The sequence below is a fragment of the Lepus europaeus genome, chromosome 7, assembly GCF_033115175.1.
Source record: "Lepus europaeus isolate LE1 chromosome 7, mLepTim1.pri, whole genome shotgun sequence".
NCBI lineage: Eukaryota > Metazoa > Chordata > Mammalia > Lagomorpha > Leporidae > Lepus > Lepus europaeus.
In genome coordinates, this window is record NC_084833.1 from 91,595,011 (window position 1) to 91,615,895 (window position 20,885).

Consider the following 20,885-nt stretch of genomic DNA (forward strand, 5'->3'; position numbering starts at 1 on the left):
ATATTAGTGGACATTATAAAGAATATTTAACACAGGGTAAATAGTGACCCATGTAAAAATGAGCCACAGTATAAAAAGTTCCAATAGTACGTTATAAAACACACAGTAAACTGTCTCAACCATCCTAAAAAAAGAAAAGAGTCACACCAATACCTGGTCAGACAAAGAAGGAGCAAAGAAAACACTATCTGTTCTTACAGGATATAAAAGACTATCACATAGACACATAGCAATGTTTTTATTTAGGATGGGTGTTTGGAGAAAAGGTAAATAAATTATGCTTTGAAAGATAAAAATAATCAGGAGAAGTAAAAGTTCAATAGAAAGATCTCTACAATTAAACATGAATGACAATTCATCCAAGGTGTGTGGGAGAAATTCATCTCTAAACCATCTGTAAAACTCTACGAGTTACACTGTTTTTTGGGTTACCACAATACTATTTAAAAGTAAGGAGGTCTACTAACACAGAGACTTTGTCTCAAGCAATCTGTTTGGTTGGAAAAGGTATTTAAGGACTAAAACTGCACTCATTAAAAACACATATTCCAAAGTTCCAAAATACTTAACATTTCACATTAGACTTTCCTAAGGAAATTAATAAAATTTTGCTGTTATTTCTATTTTTCCTGAAGAGAAAAATCCCTTCTTTGAAATCTTCCCTTGTGATGATTTCTAGTATCACTCAAGATACTTCCTCAAGGGAGAATTTCTCATTAGCAATAAGATTAAGATCGATGGGTTGGTTGGTTGGTTGGTTTTTGGTTTGTTTTTTGGCCTTTTCTAGCGAGGAAATACATTTAAATTACATATTGGAGTGCCCTCAATTTACTTCATTTCATAGACATTTGAGAAGCACATGGAAGGCACAGTACAGAACTTTTGGGCTATTGGAGTTTTGAAAGCCAGAACAGTTTTATCAAATTCTGAATTATTACCACAACAGCTTTAAGTACATTCAAGAAAACAAATCAAATTAGGTCAGCTTTCTTACTACTTGCTACTTAAACTCAACACATAATAAATTTTAGCAAATTCCTTCATAATTTCACATTAGCAGTTAGGCACAAAGGATACATCAAGAAATACTTGGTTCAAAGTAAAATGTTTAATTGGTACTATATTTCACATGTTCTGAATGTAGACAGCTACTTCACATATCTTTTATGCCCTAAACACTAGAGTTACCTCAGAAGTCTACTCCCATTTCACTCCTCCCAACCTGATGGCACTCCAAATATTGTTAAGATAAATTTTTGGTTTGCTAGTTGAAAAGGCATTTGAAATACTCAGGGTAAACTTATATTCCCATCTTAGAAGGACCACAGATTTCTAGTTGAAGAAACAATCTAGGGTACTTTAGAGTAAAAGCCATATCAACAAAACCTACACACTATACCTAAAAATATCATCACTGTCAAAATGTATTATGTCAAGAATTTTATCAGCAGCATTTTAAAAGCAAGAAATTATTATGCAGTAAGAGGCAAACATGGTAGTGCAGATCCAGATCAACACACATATATATATTTTTTGTTATCACATTGTTACCTGAATCCCCGGCAATTTCCTAGATATCATAGAACAAAAATTATTGTCCCCAAGGGGTTTTGTGGGTGTGTGTGTGTGTGTATGTGGGGGCTTAGGGCGCAAACTCTCCACCCTTCACATCAGAGAATCAGTACCTGACTCTACTTTCTTCCAAAAGTGTAACATCTATACTATTTGGTAAGAAAAAAGTTGACTCCATATTGTAAAGCACCACTGAGCATTTCATAAAGGAAATAATTCTGAAAATTTACAACAGAATTCTTGGGAAGGCACTTTAAAGCCAACTAGTCAAAAAAGGAGCCACAGCAATTATATTTCTTTTTTATATTGCAGGCTCCTTAATGCTGTCCTCTTTCCTTAATATCTTAACCACTTAACATCTTAATTACATATTTTCCAGTAAATTAAATGCTGTTTAAATATAAATTAAGAAAGGAAAGAAGGGACGTAGTCTGTACTTTGACTAATTAGGCAGAGTAAATTTGCCTCCAAAGTATGTAAATGTAACATATATTTAAGATAAGAGAAATATATACAGTAAGAGTAAAGTTAAAATGACCAAGTTAGGATTAGCCTGCTGACCTTCAGGAAAAAAAAAATTTCATCTTCATTTTCAGAATACAAACTCTTAACCGTATCTTTGGATAGGTAAGCAAAGTAAATGTGTTCCTTATTTTACTCAAATAATAAAGATGACAAAGACATTACCATTAGTTAAGGCTATACAGTGAAATAAGATTTCACCGAACATGTTTTGGAATTAAACAAAAATGAAGAATACTCTTCAAGTTATTCTTTGCAAAGAGGAGTCAATTATTCAAGGCTTAAAAATTTAAATGTTTTTACTTAAAATGAATTTGCTGTTAAGACATGATGATACTAAATCATAACACTGTTGCTATGCTTAGTTCTAGTATTTCAGTGATTCTAATACTTAAGAACAACAATACAGGAGAATTATTCTTAGTTGTTAGACATTTAGGAAAAAATTTGTTGCCCTCTATTATATCAATGCCTTACAAAACTGTACAAAGTAATCGTATCAAGAAGGCAAGCAAAACAACGTCAATCATTTTCTGCCTGCACATGAAAGGAACAGTAAAAAATAAAAAGCTTTAAAACACTATCCTCCTTAAGTAAACAATACTGAAAACACTCACATTTATGATCATCATCAAAACTCTACTTTTTCCTTAAATCCCAAGAGAAATGTCATTATGGAAAAATAATCTATTTACTTCTCTATATGCTTACAAAGAAACTAGGAATGATATTGAGGTTGTGATTGGACTGCAAATTTTATCTTCCTATCATTGGTATTGTAGATAGCTTGAAAGGGACTGTACAAACATGCCTGTTGTTAGCCTGAAAGATGCCTTCCATGGAAATTAGCCTGCATTTCCTCAAGATACTTTATTGCCAACAGTCAGTAAACTGTGATAAATAGCAAACTATAACACTACCAACACAAATGGCACCACTGTGCTATGCACACTTATAGAGTTCTCTCATGGTTCCTTATTCTATCATCTTCTTTCCCCAAATATACCTTAATTAAGTCTCCAACATCAAGCAAAAGTTCACTTCAGGCAAACAAAAGCATTCTCAATGAAACTCTTTATATCATAAAATGACAGTTAAAATTATCATAAATATGTTGCTAATAACAATAATGAAACTTCAAATATTAATCCTGACTCCCTTATAAGGATGTCTGATGTTGAGACCATTAATGTAACAACCTTGCTCTTTCAAATATAAATGGAAATTTTTAAATGACAGAAAAAACTGAAAATTTACATTAAGATTATACATGCAATGCTCATTTATACTTATCTAAAATATTACTTAGTGGATAGAAAACAAAATAACTTTCTAATCCTAAACTCTTCAGATAAGATATATGCATAACACCCTGGTAGCTTTTACAGAAACCCAGAGCTGAAAGTAGGAGCACTTTTAATAGCTGCATCGGAAAATCATTGTCTCAGAAGCCAAGGCCAGTAATTACTCTTCCTAACTGTGCAGAGATGACTATAATGAGCCATACCATTAACAGACAACATTGCCAAGTATTAAGATTGCTTAAAATCTTTAAAATTTCACAAATTCATGTTTGGTTAGAACCTCAAAAATTCAACAATTCAAATTTACAAAAATAAATACCACTCTGACACTCAAGGGACATCTTCACTTTAAGGCCTTTGTCACAAATCTGAATCTTTATTGTTCTGAAATAAATGTTAAAAACATAACTTGAAACAAAAACTTCCATATTCAGTCTCAGAAGCGTGGCTCAATGCCCATCACATGTAACAAGAAAACTTCCTTTAAAAAAAAGGAAAAAAAAAAAAAGGGCTATGAGAAGTCTTTCATATGAATAAAAATGCACCCTTTGGATTTTTTCCCCTCATCATTAGCTTGTATACACGTGGGAATCAAAAGGTTTGCATTTTCTTCACAATAGTTCTTGCTATGATGTTTGACGGACTTTTTGCCACTCAACAAATTCATCAAGAAGAACGGGCCCTGGAAATAAAGAAACAAGTTCTGTCAGAATTCAATCCCCACAAACTGTGATGATAGACCTGATCCCTTCCTTCAGATCTGCTTCCAGCCACTCTAATAATTAACGGTGCTTTCTTGGCTTTTTCTTTTTTGCCATTAAAGGCAACAGATACCCATAGCAACTTCTTCTTAAGGTGTGTTATATGAATATTCCAATAATTGAGTCAATATTCACCTATATATTCTTTTTTTTTAAATTTTTTTAACACCTATATATTTTCTAAGTGACCACAGTGTCTAGCACTTAATCATTAAATGATCTGAAAAGTATTTAAGATGCTATTTATGTTACCCCACGGCGAGAAGTGGGTAAGTCTGTTGAGGAGGACTGGCCTTACTAGAGTTATTTTAGTCCAGTAACAGCAACTAGTAAAAGGGCTGGTGCTGTGGCATAATGGGTAAATTCACCGCCTAAAGAGCTGGCATCCCATATGGTCGTTGGTTCAAGTCCCAGCTGCTCCACTTCCGATCTAGCTCTGTGCTATGGCCTGGGAAAGCAGTGGAAGATGGTCCAAGTCCTTAGGCCCCTGCACCCGTAAGGGAGACCCAGAAGAAGCTCTTAGCTTCTGGCTTCAGATCGGCACAGCTCTGACCATTGCAGCCATTTGGGGAATGAACCAACGGATGGAAGATCTCCCCCCCCCCCCCCCGCCCCCGCCTCTCTGTAACTCCTGTTCAAATAAATAAATCTTTAAAAATAAATAAATAAATAAATAGAACCTAGTAAAGCTGAACACAATGGGGATGGTGCTGTGGTGTAGCGGGTAAAGCTGCTGCCTGCAGTGCTGGCATCCCATTTGAGCGCCAGTTCAAATCCAGGCTACTCCACTTCTGATCCAGTTCTCTGCTATAGCCTGGGAAAGCAGTAGAAAATGGCCCAAGTCCTTGGACCCCTGCACCCACATGGGAGACCTGGAAGAAGCTGCTGGTTTCCAGTCTCAGACCACCCCAGCTCTGGTCACTGGGGCCATCTGGGGAGTGAACAAGTGGATGGAGACCTCACTCTCTCTGCCTTTGCCTCTCCAACTCTGCCTTTCAAATAAATAATAAATCTTAAAAAAAAAAAAAAAAAAAACAAAAAAAAAAACAACTGAACACAAATCAGTGTCTAATGAACACCTGATGAATAAGTATTATTCTAAATAAGATATTTTTATAATATAAATATCCAAATTTATTTACCTATTGAAACCAGGAAGCAATTTAAATGGACTCAGAGTTAATCATTTTTAAATAGGAAAAAAACACTGCCAAAAAAAAAATATGCTTGCTCTGTTTTTCTTAAAACATACAGCCCTCTGGTGGTCTCTTTTTCTCATTTCTGATAGATTTGTTTCTCTAATGTAAGAAAAACAAACCAAGCACAATAATAAATGGCAAGGAAAAACAGCTTCTTGCTTAAAAAACAAAACAAAACAAACAAAAACAAAAGCACACAGCTTAAATGTTGTCATATGAGGCAGATTATCAAATGAGAAAGCAAGTTCAATCCAAGCCACTAACTGCCTCCTGCCTTTGACTTCTATTAAAGAATACAGGCACAATTTTGCCAGATTTTCTGACTCTTCAAATAAATCGAGAAGTTGTATTTTTATACAAAATCTGCAGTTGGTTAAAAATACATAAATAGGGACCAGTACTGTGGCACAGTAGGCTAAGCCTCCACCTGTGGCACTGGCATCCCCTATGGGCACCACTTCATGTCCTGGCTGCTCTTCTTCCGATCCAGTTCTCCACTAATAGTCTGGGAAAGCAGTGGAAGATGCCCAAGTACTTGGGTCCTTATTTCCATGTGGGAGATCTGGAAGAAGCTCCTGGCTCCTGGCCTTGGATTGGCTCAGCTCGAATTAAAAAAAAAAAAAAAGGTGGTGGGAACTAAAACTTGTAGTCCCAGAGAATTAACATGACTCATCTAATTAATTTACCATTATTTCCAAATACTGTTTTATGACACCTCAGCCTTTTCCAGTAAAGAGTATGGGCAGATATTTTAACTTTAAGGATCAAAACATTGTAAACATTTCACCAGTAATTTACTCAGAATTTTAAGTGGGAAGTTATTTTAACATACTTTGCCATATTGTTAATGGGTATTCTACATTAGCTTTCTCTTTTGTAGTTAATTGATTTGTTTCCATATTTTCTTTTTTTCAAAAAAAGATTTATTTATTTATTTGAAAGGCACAGTTACAGAGAAGCAGAGGCAGAGAGAGAGGTCTTCCATCCACTGGTTCACTCCCCAGATGGCTGCAATGGCCAGAGCTGTGTTGATCCAAAGCCAGGAACCAGGAGCTTCTTCTGGGTCTCCCACATGGGTGCAGGGGCCCAAGGACTTGGGCCATCTTCTACTGCTTTCCCAGCAGAAAGCTGTATCAGAAGTGAAGCAGCTGGGACTCGAACCGGTGCCCATATGGGATGCCGGCACTGCAGGCAGCAGCTTTAATCCACTGTGCCATAGCGCCAGCCCTTCCATTTCTTCAAAATCAAGACTGTTCCAAAGTCATGTACTTTTTCCTCCACAGGAAAATTCAATGAGAGGCAGGAGCAAAGCTGAATTTTAGCTTTGATACGTGGAATTATAATTTAAATTAGCTACAATGCTTCACTACTTAAGAATCAAAAACATTTACTAGTGTAGACTTCATTGTCCAGTTTTAAGTTGTCTACTTCCTCATATTGCCCACATGATTACATAAGAAGTTACTGGTATGGTTTTTAAAACCATTATGCCAATGCTACATTAATGCACGCTCTCACATTATACTTACAAGCACCATCTTCATCGTAGTTACTAAGGTCGGCATGGACTGTTCTGCTGAATTCTAATACGTTGTACCACTGATCTTTGTTCATAACACGATACTTCGATTGCTGTAGAAAATAATATAGTAAATGGACCATGGAAGAAACATTATTTATTAAGGCTTGACTGAATTAAAATTTAGCTAACTTTTCTCATTATTGATCCTTTTTCTTTTTTTTTGACAGGCAGAGTTAGACAGTGAGAGAGAGAGAGAGACCCCCAAAATGGCTGTCAAGGCCGGCGTGCTGCGCTGATCTGAAGCCAGGAGCCAGATGCTTCCTCCTGGTCTCCCATACGGGTGCAGGGCCCAAGGACCTGGGCCATCCTCCACTGCACTCCCAGGCCACAGCAGAGAGCTGGACTTGAAGAGGAGCAACTGGGACAGAATCCGGCGCCCCAACTGGGACTAGAACCCTGGGTGCTAGCGCCACAGGCGGAGGATTAGCCTGTTGAGCCGTGGCACCGGCCTCATTATTGATCCTTTCCTAATTCTTCTTTCAATTGTACTTCTAGAGAATCTTCAAGAACATTTATAGATCATCATCTATGGTTTCCCCTTTAGTAATAGTGAAAAAACAGTCAATAAATTTTTACACACATATATATAACTGTGTAACCAGAAATTTGAGATCAAGATATAGAACATAGGGTTCAACTCTGTAGCATAGTAGGCTAAGCCTCTGCTGAGCTGGCATAATGTACAGGTGCCAGTTCAAGTTCCAGCTGATCCTCTTCCAACCTAGCTCTTTGCTATGGCCTAAGGAAGCAGAAGAAGACTGTCCAAGTGCTTAGTCCCCTGCACCTACGTGGGAGACCTGGAAGAAGCTCCTGGCTTCGGACTGGCCCAGCTCCAGCTGTTGAGGCCATTTGAGTGAATCAACGGATGGAAGACCTTTCTCTCTGTCTCTCCCTTTCTCTGTAATTACCTTTCATATAAATAAATAAAATCTTTTTAAAAAAAGATATAGAATGTGTCCTATATTAAGTTCCTTTGTGTTGGTACTCAGTAAATCATTTTCTTTGCATGAGATTTACCTCCATTTTGAGGTTGATAACTTGGGGGGTAGTGGAAGGCTTGGCTTTAAATCCCACATAGACCAATTAGTTCAGTGACTTTAGGAAAATTACTTAAAAACAGAACTAATTCAAAATGGTGCTATAAAGATTCAAAAATGATGAGGTATGCCAAACAGCCTGCACATAACAAGTATGAAAAATTTCATCCTCATAGAGGTATTTTGTATTTACTGTATCTAACAGAAGTAGATACCATTCATCAAAAATATCTACTTTATTGGGTTTCAGATTAGTTATGTGCAAAACTCATTCACAGGACCAATTCATCAATTTTCTTACAGACTTTAAACAAAATCACTCTATGGAACTTCGTATGATTAACAATAATCTTTATGAGGAATTATTTTCAAAGCAAAAAACATTTGCATTCAAGAAATGGTGAAAAACATACCAAAAATCCTAACAGCAAAAAGGCACAGAAACAGGGTTCAGCTTTTAGTGCAGCAGGTTAAGCTAATGCCTGTGGTGTCAGCATCCCAAATCAGAATGTTAGAGTTTCAGCTGCCCTGCTTCTGATCCAACACTGTGATAATGTACCTGGGAAAGCAGAGGATGACTTAAGTATATGAGTCCCTGCCACCTCCCACATGGAAGACCCAGATGCAGTTCCAGGCTCCTGGCTTTAGCCTGCTACAGTCCCGTCAATGCAGCCATTTGGGGAGTGAACCAGCAAATGAAAAATCTTTTTCTCTGTTTTTCTCTGTGTCACTCTGCCTTCCAAATAAACAAATCTTAAAAGTCACAAAGATATACAATTAGACAAAACAATCGGAAAAAATGACAGCATTTTCTTAGACTAACAAGTTCTATTATGACCCTTATTATCTACTTCATAGATTCAGTACATTTTTTTCAGCAATCAGTAAAATTTGCACATACTACAGGGGCACTTTAAGAGTCTGTGTAAAATGTAATTAAAAGAAATTCCCTTCTGTGCAAATTACATATAAAAAAGCCATACATGGATTTCAAATTTTTTGCACCAAAGGAAATTTCTTTGTTATAGAGAATGATATCAAAAGATACTTATTTTGGTGAAGAAAAAAGTTTTTTTACTAGAACTAATAATAATTGTACATGTTTATGCAATTCGGCAATTTAAAAAAAATATTTACTTATTTATTGGAAGAGCAGAATTATAGAGAGAGCGAGAGAGAGAGAAAGAGAAAGAGATATCTTCTATCCGCTGGTTAACTCCCCCAAATGGCCACAACAGTCAATCTGAACCCAGGAGCAAGAGTGTCTCCTGGGTTTTCCAAGAGGGCGAAGTGGCCCAAGCACTTGGGCCATCCTCTGCTATTTTCCTAGGCACATTAACAGGGAGCGAGACTGGAAGTGGAGTAGCCGGGACTCAAACTGACAGCCTTATGGAATGCTGGCGCTGCAGGCAGTGGTTTTAGCCACTAAGCCATAGCAATGAGCTCCACAAACTTTTTGAGGAACCCATGTACGCATGAAACTGTGGTATTTATATACAATAGAATACTATTCGGCCATAAAAAAAAATGAAAATCTTGTCATTGGAAGCAAAATGGATGGAACTGGAGGACATCATGTTAAATGAAAGAAGCCAGACACAAAAAGACAAATACCACATGTTCTCCTTCATATCTGAAAGCTAAAAATAACAAATCAGAAAGTCAATCTGAACATAAGATGGCCATTACTACAGGCTGAGAGGAGTTGGGAGTGGGAATATTAGGAGTCTGGATAACAGGTACCAAATCAGAGTTTGATGGAAAGACTAGTGTTACAAAGCAGAATGAAGGAAGACTACAGTTGACAATAACCTAGTATATAAAGTATACAGTTCACAATAACCTAGTATACGAGCAAACAAAAGAAAGAAGCTTCAAAGCTGCAATCATAAAGAAGTGTCAAAGAAGGGGAAATATTGATGACTTTTTGTTTTGATAATTACACAATGTATACCTGTAACCCATAAACATGTACAATTATTATTAATGCTAATAAAAAAAACTTTTCTTCATCAAAATAAGCATCTTTTAGTATCATTCTCTGTGAACTCTTTGAAGTATCCTTATATTATAGCCATTCTCTTATTTGTGGACATGAAACATTAGGTTTATTGTACTGTTTCAATTGAGTTTAAGGAGAAAAGGATAGTTATTATCTATGGTTATCATATGTGCATTTCAGCACATACAACTGACTTCATGAAACAGATAAAAAAAAAAAAAAAAAAAACAGATTTAGAAGCTTGAGATTTGTGTGCTAGCAATCAATTCTCTCTTGCCCCAAAGCAGAAACTAATTTTTCATGAAAAACGCTTGGAAGTTTCTTTTTGCAAGGAGTAGGAAGTAAAATGAAAAAAATCTCATGCACAAAACTTATTAATGGACATGAACTCATGTCAAAAACTCGTAAGAAATACACACATTTTAATTCTTTCCTCACTTAAAATTTTTAAAAGCACAGCATTAAAAATCTATTTGCTCCTAAGTTAAAAGTATATTTTTATCAGAATAAGTTTTAAAATTATATTTTCAAACTAAAAAACAAAGTTTATACATACCTCCAGGTACTGATAGAATACTGAAAACAGTGGCCATGTCCTTCCAAGCAGAAGAGCTAACATAGATTTAGCAGTATCAATATCAAGGCTTCTCTGATCTTTATCCTAAAATTAAAGCAGAAAAATATTCCTATCATTATGTAATTTGTACAACTGTACCTACAAATTATATTGAATCTGTTAAAAACTAATTAAAATGAAAAAAAAAAAAGTCAACCAAACATGGACATTGCACCTACCCTTGCAAAATCAAAGGCATATCTGTAGATATTCTTAAATGATGAAATATCATTCAACTGTGAGCGCAAAAAGTCAAATTTGTTCTGTAACTTTTCTGTGCAGTCACACCTTAAATGCAAAATCAAAGTATATAATCAAGAAAATTCAGTAACAATGTCTTTAGGAGGTTAGAAGAAACATATCAACCAAAAAGTGAATATATTTATGCAGTTAATTTTGATTTAAAAATCCTGATTTCACAAATTTAGAATAAACTTGTTGCTATCTATATACCAATATTATAGAAAAAAAGGAACATGTGAATAAAAGAAACAGAAAATCTGGCAATCAATGAAAGGTTACTCCAGTGAGGTTTAAGAAAAAAAATAAATTTTAAAAAATATTGATTTACTTATTTATTTGAGAAGCAGAGAGACAGAGAACTCCCATCTGCTGGCTCACTCCCAAAATGCCTGCAAAAGCCAAGTCCAGTCAGGCTGACACTGGGAGCTGGAGTTGGGAACATAATACAAGTGTCCTACTTGAGCCATCGATCTGTGCCTTAGCAGGAAATTGAAATTGGGAGTGGAGCCAAGACTAATTCAGCCACTTTATATGAGATACAGGTGTTTTAACCCCTATACCAAATGCGTGCCCCATAAAAAAAATTCTGATAAAATCACAATTATCTCTTAAAAAGAGATGTATTAAAATATGCTGTTATCGCATGTAAAGTTAAACAACACATCACATAACAAAAAATTAATCAGAACTCTGTCATGTATCTCTTGGGTAAGTTCTTAGGCAATAGGTTGGTGAAAAAGATGAGCTTTTAAATGTTTAAGTTGAGGTTTATGTGTTCAGGATACAGGGAAATCATTTAATGGTCCAGTCATAAATCTAGTTTCCCCCATTTTTAGTGAACAAAAAGTCAAGGACTTGACGTAAGGTACTCTTGTAAAATAAAGCACACTGACAAATTATGTTATTTGTAAAGACAAGACCTCAAACAACTAAACAGATGCGATGCCCAAAAATCTTGACTTTCTGAGTTGATAAATTCCACTATTTAGAGCAAGAAGCAAGGCAGAAAAAGGTTATCATATCTTGGCACAAATCTCCAGTCTCATCTCCTGCCACTTCCCTTACATATCTAGCTATATTTCACTTATTTCCAAATGCCACGGCTATGCTATAGCATATTATTTCCATTATTTAAACTGCTGTTACTGAGGCTAGCATTTTGGCTTAGCAGGTAAGGCTGCTGCCTGCAAGCAACACTAGCATCCCGAATGGCACCAGTTCAAGTCCCACTCCCTGCTATAGGCTCGGGAAAGCAGTGTAGAATGACCCAAGTGCTTGGGTCTCTGCACCCATGTGGGAGACCTGGAAGAAGCTCCTGGCTCCTGGTTTCAGCCCAGCCCAGCCTTGGCTGTTGTAGCTATCTGGGGAGTAAAACAGAGAATGGAAGACCTCTCTCTCTCTCTCTTTGTAACTCTGAGTTTCAAATAAACAAATAAATCTTAAAACAAAACAAAAAAATCATGAATTGTTGTTGCTTCCATTTATTCTGAGAAATTACTCACCAAGACCTCAGTCTGCCACTTTAGAATCTGACTTCCCTTAGTCAAATTAGTAAGGCATCTATTGTAACCCAGCATAGTTCCCTCAAAACTGAATTTTACTATTCATGAAGCACTGCAAATGCCTGAATTCTTAGATGTAACTAAAATTTTTACTATCTTAAATCAATGATTAAGGCGTACCTCACTGGATATAATTCCAATGTAAATTAAATATTCTATTTCTCTTTTTTTTAAGATTTATTTTTATTTATTTGAAAGAGTTTCAGAGAGAGGTCTTCCATCCGCTGGTTCACTCCCCTGATGGCTGCAACAGCCGGAGCTGCACTGATCCAAAGCCATGAGCCAGGAGCTTCTTCCGGGTCTCCCATGTGGGTACAGGGGCCCAAGGCTTGGGCTATCTTCTATAGCTTTCTCAGGCCATAGCAGAGAGCTGGATCGGAGGTGGAACAGCCAGGACTCGAACTGGCACCCATATGGGATGCCAGTGCTTCAGGCCAGGGTTTTAACCCGCTGTGCCAGCCTCTGAACATCGTATTTCTAAAATAAGTCAATTTTTATTGTATGACAATGTTTTATACATTGCTAGATTTTTTTTTGGGGGGGGGGGGCTATGCTTCTGTGAGCAGACTGGGAAATTTTTTCTTCACTTCCCTTGCTGGATTTGACAATACTTTTACAGTATAAGCCTCAGAAAATTTAATTATAATTACCATCCTTTCTTCTGTTTTCTGAAAAAAAATTATGCAATTTTAGAATTAGTGCCTATCTACACTCAGATGGAAAACTATCTGGGCTGTTCTACTAAAGAAGAAAAGGAAAGGAAGATTTTTAAATACTAAATCAACATTTTTAACACTTATAGAACCATTTGGATTTGCTACTTCATTTAAATGTTTTTGTCACTTAAACTTTTCTGATAACTGGATTATTCTGAATAAAATCTGATTTAAAAATGTTCCTTAAGATAATTTGTAACACTTTGCTTTTTCCAGAAAGATTTATGTATGTATTTGAAAGGCAGAGCAATAGAAGAATAGAGAGAGAGATGGATCTTGCATCCATTGATGCATTCCCCAAATGCCTACAATAGTCAGGTCTAGGCCAGGCTGCAGTCAGGAGCCAGAAACTCCACTTGGTCTCCACATGGTTGACAGGGCCCAATAACTTAAGCCATCTGCTGCTACTGTCCCAGAAATATTATTAGGGAGCTTGATTGGAAATAAAGCAGTTAGGGGCCGGCGCCGCGGCTCAACAGGCTAATCCTCCGCCTTGCGGCGCAGGCACACCGGGTTCTAGTCCCGGTCAGGGTGCCGGATCCTGTCCCGGTTGCCCCTCTTCCAGGCCAGCTCTCTGCTATGGCCCGGGAGTGCAGTGGAGGATGGCCCAAATGCTTGGGCCCTGCGCTCGCATGGGAGACCAGGAGAAGCACCTGGCTCCTGGCTCCGGATCAGCTCGGTGCGCCGGCCGCAGCAGCCGTTGGGGGGTGAACCAACGGCAAAGGAAGACCTTTCTCTCTGTCTCTCTCACTGTTCACTCTGCCTATCAAAAAAAAAAAAAAAAAAAGAAAGAAAGAAAGCAAGCAAGCAAGCAAGCAAGCAGTTAGGACTCAAACTCATTTTCTGATACAGGATGCCGGTGTCATCAGTGGTGGCTTAGCCTGCTGTACCACAATGCTGGCCCCTACATTTTCTAAATTATATTATTAATTTTTGCCTTTGCATTGTTTTGATCAGAATTCATTTAATATAGCATTTAAGACTACAGGATTTCCCTCTCAGTGTAATTTTAACTGTAACCATAGGCTCTAAGTACAACTGCTTTGATCATAAACTTGTAGATGCTACTTTGACAACAATCTTGTTTCAGAGAAGTAACAGGAATAAAAATCTTGCTGGAATAGCTTTAAGAAAATAAGAAGAAAGGAACTGGAGAAAATAGGCATAGAAGAATACCTTTAAAGAGTTTGGTTCTGAAGTAGAACAAAGAAAGAAAAGAGCAGTGGAATGGGAGCAGCAGAAGGTTTAAAAGTATTTTGGTGTTTTTTTTGTTTGTTTGTTTGTTTTGTTTTTTTTTTTTGCGGTACAAATGGCCCTTATTGGTTACCACACAAAAGGGAACAGAGCAAGGGATTTGACAGTTCCTGCTCCAGAGAAGGCATCCACAGACCTGAAACTCGCTCACCGCTCTCGGAAAGCTAAAAAAGTTTTTTGATAGACAAATAACTTCCACTCTCAGCAAGATGGAGTAAATGAATATACTCCCCCCACTTGGCCCCATGAATCCCCCCGACATTACCCATAGAAGAAACTAAGACTCTGAAAGGCAGAGGACTGAAACAACATGCTGGTGAGATCCCTAGGTTTATTTTTGCCTCATACATACCAAATTTGGAACTGACGAAGCCAGCAAAGCAGAAACACTAAAAGGCCTAACAAAGGGCTGCTCTTTTCCTAGTTGAAGACCAGGAAAGAAGCAGCCAGTCTTCTACAAAGCAGAAACTACTTCAGGTAAACAACACTGAAAAAACCGGCCTCCAAATCCGTTAAGTGCTGGCAGAGATCAAAGGGGACCTAAAATGCACACCCTAACCAGAATATAGGGCCTCTCTCTCTGCTCCCGCAGTAGTGGTGAAAACCACACAGAGAACACAAACTTCTACTCCCACCAGGTGGTAACCAACAGCCAATCCTCTCATCCCAGGGTTGTACAAAGGAGACACATTAGGCTTTCACTATCATACAAGGCCACCACCTCAATACTGTCAGTGGAGGTCATGTGGGGTTCTATCCCTTTCAGAAAAGAAGGTATTAAAGGAGGCCCAAGTCCGGCATCCCATATGGGTGTCGGGTTCTAGTCCTGGTTGCTCCTCTTCCACTCCAGCTCTCTGCTGTGGCCCGAGAGGGCAGTGGAGGATGGCCCAAGTCCTTGGGCCCTGCACCCTCACGGGAGACCAGGAGAAGCACCTGGCTCCTGGCTTCAGGATTAGCACGGTGCGCCGGCCTAGCGGCAATTTGGGGGGTGAACCAATGGAAGGAAGACCTTTCTTTCTTTCTCTCTCACTGTCTATAACTCTACCTGTCAAATAAAGAAAAAAAAAAAAAAAAGGAGGCCTAAGGCCAACACTGTGGCACAGCAGGTAAAGCTGCCTGCACTGCTGGCATCCCATAGGCACCAGTTCAAGTCCCAGCTAGTCCACTTCTGATTCAGCTCTCTGCTATGGCCTGAGAAAGCAGTAGAAGATGGTCAAAGTGCTTGGACTCCTGCACCCTTGAGGGAGACTTGGAAGAAGCTCCTGGCTTCTGATCAGATCAGCTCAGCTCTAGCTATAGCAGTCATTTGGGGAGTGAAGCAGCAGAAGGAATATCTCTCTCTCTCTCTCTCTGCTTCTCTGTAACTCTTCCAAATAAATAAATCTTGAAAATTATTTTTAAAAATGTGAAAAAGGGGCTGGTGCCGCGGCTCAATAGGCTAATCCTCTGCCTTGCGACGCCGGCAACACCAGGTTCTAGTTCTGGTCAGGGCACCAGATTCTGTCCCGGTTGCCCCTCTTCCAGGCCAGCTCTCTGCTGTGGCCCGGGAAGGCAGTGGAGGATGGCCCAAGTCCTTGGGCCCTGCACTCGCACAGGAGACCAGGAGAGGCACCTGGCTCCTGGCTTCGGATCAGCGCGGTGTGCCGGCCGCAGCAGCCATTGAGGGGTGAACTAACAGAAAAGGAAGACCTTTCTCTCTGTCTCTCTCTCTCACTGTCCACTCTGCCTGTCAAAAAACATAACAAAACAAAATGTGAAAAAGTACAATATATTAAAAAATAAAAAAGGTGCAAGGACTGGCGCTGTGGTATAGCAAGTAATACCACTGCCTACTGTGCTGGCATCCCACATGAGCTCCAGTTCCAGCCCCTGCTGCTCCACTTCTGATCCAGCTCTCTGCTATGCCCTGGGAAAGCAGTAGAAGATGGTCCAAGTCCTTGGGCCCCTGCACCCACATGGGAGATCTGAAAGAAACTCCAGGCTCCTGGCTTTAGATTGGTCCAGCTTCGGTCATTGTGGCCATTTGGAGAGTGAATCAACATATGAAAGACCTCTCTCTCTGCCTCTCTGTAACTGCTTTTCAAATAAACAAATCAATCTTAAAAAAAGAAAGAGAAGGAAAGAAGGGAGGGAGGGAGGGAGGGAGGGAAAAAGAAAATGGGGGTCCAGTGTGGGCTGCAACTCTCATCCTTGCCCAGCAGTAACAAAGAACAACAGATGTCAATGGCAGCAGAGAACTTTAATTTCTAGCTGCACCTGGTGATAATGAGGCAGCAGCCCACATTTCTTTCACAGTGGCTTTAGAGGAAGCTAGCCAAAACAGAAAGAAGGTTAAAAAAGATCCAGAGCTTTGTTATTTTGTTTTTTTTGACAGGCAGAGTGGATAGTGAGAGAGAGAGAGACAGAGAGAGAGGCCTTCCTTTGCCATTGGCTCACCCTCCAATGGCCGCCACGGCCGGCGCATCGCGCTGATTCAAAGCCAGGAGCCAGGTGCTTCTCCTGGTCTCCCATGTGGGTGCAGGGCCCAAGCACTTGGGCCATCCTCCACTGCACTCCCGGGCCATAGCAGAGAGCTGGCCTGGAAGAGAGGCAACCAGGACAGAATCTGGCGCCCCGACTGGGACTAGAACCTGGTGTGTCGGCGCCGCAAGGCGGAAGATTAGCCTACTGAGCTGCAGCGCCAGCCAAGATCCAGAGCTTTGTAACATAATATCCAAAATATGTAATTTTAATAAAAGAAATAACTTGCCATACCAAGAACTAAGATCTCAAACAGAATGCAAAAAAAAAGGACAAACATCAAAATGACAGAAATGTTTAGAATTGTCTGACAAACATTTTAAAGCACCCCCCCCCCCAAACACACACACTTCAACAAGCAATGAGGAACACAATATAACAAATGAAAAAGAAAACAAAGTATCAGCAAGGAAAGAAAAAGTCTAAGGAAAGAAACATAAGATACAAAAAAAGAACCAAATGGAAATGTCTGAACTATAAAATAGAGTTGATGTAAGCTCTCACATATCAGTTACATGAAATGTGAGTGGTATTATATACAACAATTAGAAGACACTGATTGACCAGTTCTATTTTGAAGAAACATGGCCAAAATACATAATGTCTAGAAAAATCTAAATTCAAATATAACAATATAGGTAGGTTGAACATAAAAGAATGGAAATGACCTATAATAGACACATTTAATTAAAAGAAAAAGTAGCTATATTTAGATCAGCTAATGCAGACTTCAGAACAAAGATAATCATAACAGAGAACATAACAGCAATAAGAGTCAATCTACCAAGATAGCAATTCTAAGCAATCCAATACATAATACACCAGAGCTGCAAAATACATGAAGCAAAAATTGACAGAACTGAAAGGAGAAATAGCTAAATCAACAATTGCAGCTGCAAATTTCAACTGCTCATGTAGCAATAGAAAACAAGAATATCAACAAATATAAATTAGAACACCATCAAACAACAGGATCTAGTTGACATTAACTGAACATTCCACTCAATTACGAAACAATGCACATTCTTTTCAAGTATCCACAGAACATAAAAGAAACTAAGTTATCTCTTGAGCCATAAAACAAACTTCAACAAGTCAGTCCTAGGTAAAAGTAAATTGTAATGAAAACAAAAAAATACATTAAACTGAGTGAAAAGGCAACATATCAAAATGTTATATACAAATAAAACAATGCCAATATTGTAATTTATAGTACTAGATGGAAACTTTTAAGAAAGTCTCAATCTAAGTTCATACATTAGATTTTAGAAAAAGAATAGGGACTGGTACTGTGGAGCAGTGGGTTAAAGCCCCAGCCTGAAGCACCAGCGTCCCATATGGTTGCAGTTTGAGTCCCAGCTACCCCACTTCTGATCCAGCTCCCTACTAATGCGCCTGGCACAGCAACAGAGAATGGCCCAAGTCCTTGGGTTCCTGCACCCACATGGGAGACCTGGAAGAAGCTCCTGGCTCCTGGCTTTGGATCAGCTCAGCTCTGGACACTGTAGCCATTTGGGGAATGAAACAGTGGATGGAAGACCTCTCTCTGTCTCTACCTCCCTCTGTAACTCTTTCAAATAAATAAGTATTTAAAAAAGAAAAAGAGCAAAATCAATGTAAAGCAGGTAGGAGAAAACAAGTAATAAAGGGTAGAAATCAATGAAATGAAAACCAGAAAAATTAAAAAAAAACCAATGAAGCAAAGATCTGGTTCTTTGAAAAGATCAATAAAATTGACCAATTTCAAGAAAGATTGATAAGAGAGAGAGACATAGAGGAGAAGAAAATAATTATCTTTATCAGGAATCAAACAAGAGCTATTATAAACCCAAAATAACACAAAAGGGGGAAATATACTATGTAATTACTTTACACATATAAATTTGACAACTTAGATAAAATGGTCCAATTCCTAAAAAAGCACAAACTACCACACCACACATAAAATATAGATAATTTGTAAAACACTCTATTAAAGGCACTGAATCCAAAATTTAAAAACTTAGAAAAATAAATTACAAGATATTCTTTTTTTATTTCTTATAGATTTAGATTACTTTAAAATTTCTATGAAAAAAAGGAACTATAATAGTTAAAACAATTCTTTAAAAAAGATGCTTCGATCTATCTGATTTTAGGATTTATTATATAGCTATAGTAATACAGACTGCTAATGGCAGAAAAGACACATCAACGGAATACAGAGAGAACCCAGAAACAGACCCAACTCTTTTCTGACAAAGGTGCAAAAGCAATTCAGTGAAGAGTTTTTTTTCCAACAATGTAACTGGAACAAGTGGACATCTACAGGCGAAAACGTAAACCAAATCGAAGGTTCATACCTTTTACAGATTTACAACCCTTCTAGAAAATAATATAAGAGAATATTCTCAAAATATAGAGCTGGGAAAGAATTCTTAGATTTGACAGCAAAAATCACAATCCATGACAGGAAGAAACAGATAAACGTGACTTCAACAAAACTAAAAATTTGATCAGCAAAAAGATCTTAATAAGAGAACGAAAAGGGAAATTACAGAATATGAGAAAATATTTGCAAACCACATATTCAACACAAAGGACACCTATTTACATAAAAAACTCAAAAATAAAGTATGCTCCATTTCTGTTAATCCCTTTACCACTGTCCTTCTGCCTCGAGGAAACTAATTTCTCAGAGGAAATACATAGGTCACTGAATTCTAATTCAACTACATCTATCTCCTTTCTATCTCCTCCACTAAGTTTTTAATCTGCTGTATTTTTTACTTTTAGTCATTTAATTATTTGAAATCTGATTATCTGGTACCACCTCCCTCTTTCCTTTAACTATATAGTTACTTTATATTCAAAGTGCGGTAATTCAAAAAACTAATTTTCAAGCTCTGATTCTGAATTCTGCTTAAGACTGATTTTCCTATAGTATATATTTAGTGATTTTTGACTATACTGAAAATCATGTAACCTTTTTCTGTACAAATTTAAGCTTCTGTTTAAAACGCATCCCTATACAAAAGAACTGCTGGCACTTCAAAATAGGAGGAGTCCTACCTCCTGTGAAAATTTTAAAATACATATTTGGTTTGAGTCATAAAAGCAGTGAATTCTAGCCCCCAATCTGCAAGATAAAGAACTTTAGGAATAGGAATTTTCTGGGGTTGAAGTCCCTGACCTCCAGTTGTATGTAGAACCAAGCCCAGACAATCAACTCTCCATTTCTTGTGTAGGTTTTGCAATTAATATCTTCATAAGAGAGTTTCTTATTTGATTTCACCCTACTCAGGTCTTGAATTTGTCCTCTGTTCTCAAGTGGCTAAAGGTAAGTAGGTGTTCTCGGGGTAAATGCCAGTTCCACAGATCTCTATGAAATCATCATTTCTGGCCTCCGTTGATTTTTATTAAATTTTAGGCAAGTTCAGGTTATGCTTTTTAAAAAATGTTTTTACATTTTCCCCAATATTTTAGTGATTTTTCTTTGGGAGGGGTAGGCAGAGTTAGAGAGACAGACAGACAGACAGATAGGTCTTCCTTTCCATTGGTTCACTCCCCAAATGGCTGCTACGGCCAGCACGCTGTGCCGATCCAAAGCCAGGAGCCAGGTGCTTCTTCCTGGTCTCCCATGTGGGTGCAGGGCCCAAGCACTTGGGCCATCCTCCACTGCCTTCCTGGGCCACAGCAGAGAGCTGGACTGGAAGAGGAGCAACAGGGACCAGAGCCTGGGGTGCCAGTGCCGCAGGCAGAGGATTAGCCAAGTGAGCCGCGGCACCAGCCAATTTTTAGTGTTTTATAAGATAAAGAGTCTGTTTGTACATTTTGTCTGCTATACTGCTAAAAAGGGACAACGAAATAGGGTAACTATCTAACTTGACAGGGGTCTATTTTCTTATGAGTGCAAAGTATGCTTCATGCACAAAGATAAAAGTATTCTTATTACTTGTTAGAGATTCATTGTTTACTATTTCAGAAGGTGGCTTCCAATATTACAAAAATTTTTA

General features: G+C 38.1%; 1 protein-coding gene across 3 annotated transcripts in view; it reads right to left on the minus strand.

Annotated features, from left to right (window-relative positions):
* Nucleotides 1–230: 230 nt before the first annotated feature.
* DCUN1D5 (defective in cullin neddylation 1 domain containing 5) overlaps nt 231–20,885 on the minus strand; it is a 35,057-nt gene continuing 14,402 nt past the window's right edge. The window contains exons 2-5 of one of the 3 annotated variants that reach the window (XM_062196937.1): nt 10,775–10,883; nt 10,536–10,640; nt 6,888–6,990; nt 231–4,080 (exon numbers count right to left, since the gene is read on the minus strand). In XM_062196937.1, coding sequence (XP_062052921.1) covers nt 4,025–4,080; nt 6,888–6,990; nt 10,536–10,640; nt 10,775–10,883 — 373 coding nt within the window. In that variant the 3' untranslated portion in view covers nt 231–4,024. The remainder of the gene's footprint in view (nt 4,081–6,887; nt 6,991–10,535; nt 10,641–10,774; nt 10,884–20,885) is intronic. The other 2 variants (XM_062196936.1, XM_062196935.1) reach the window with 2 other exon arrangements.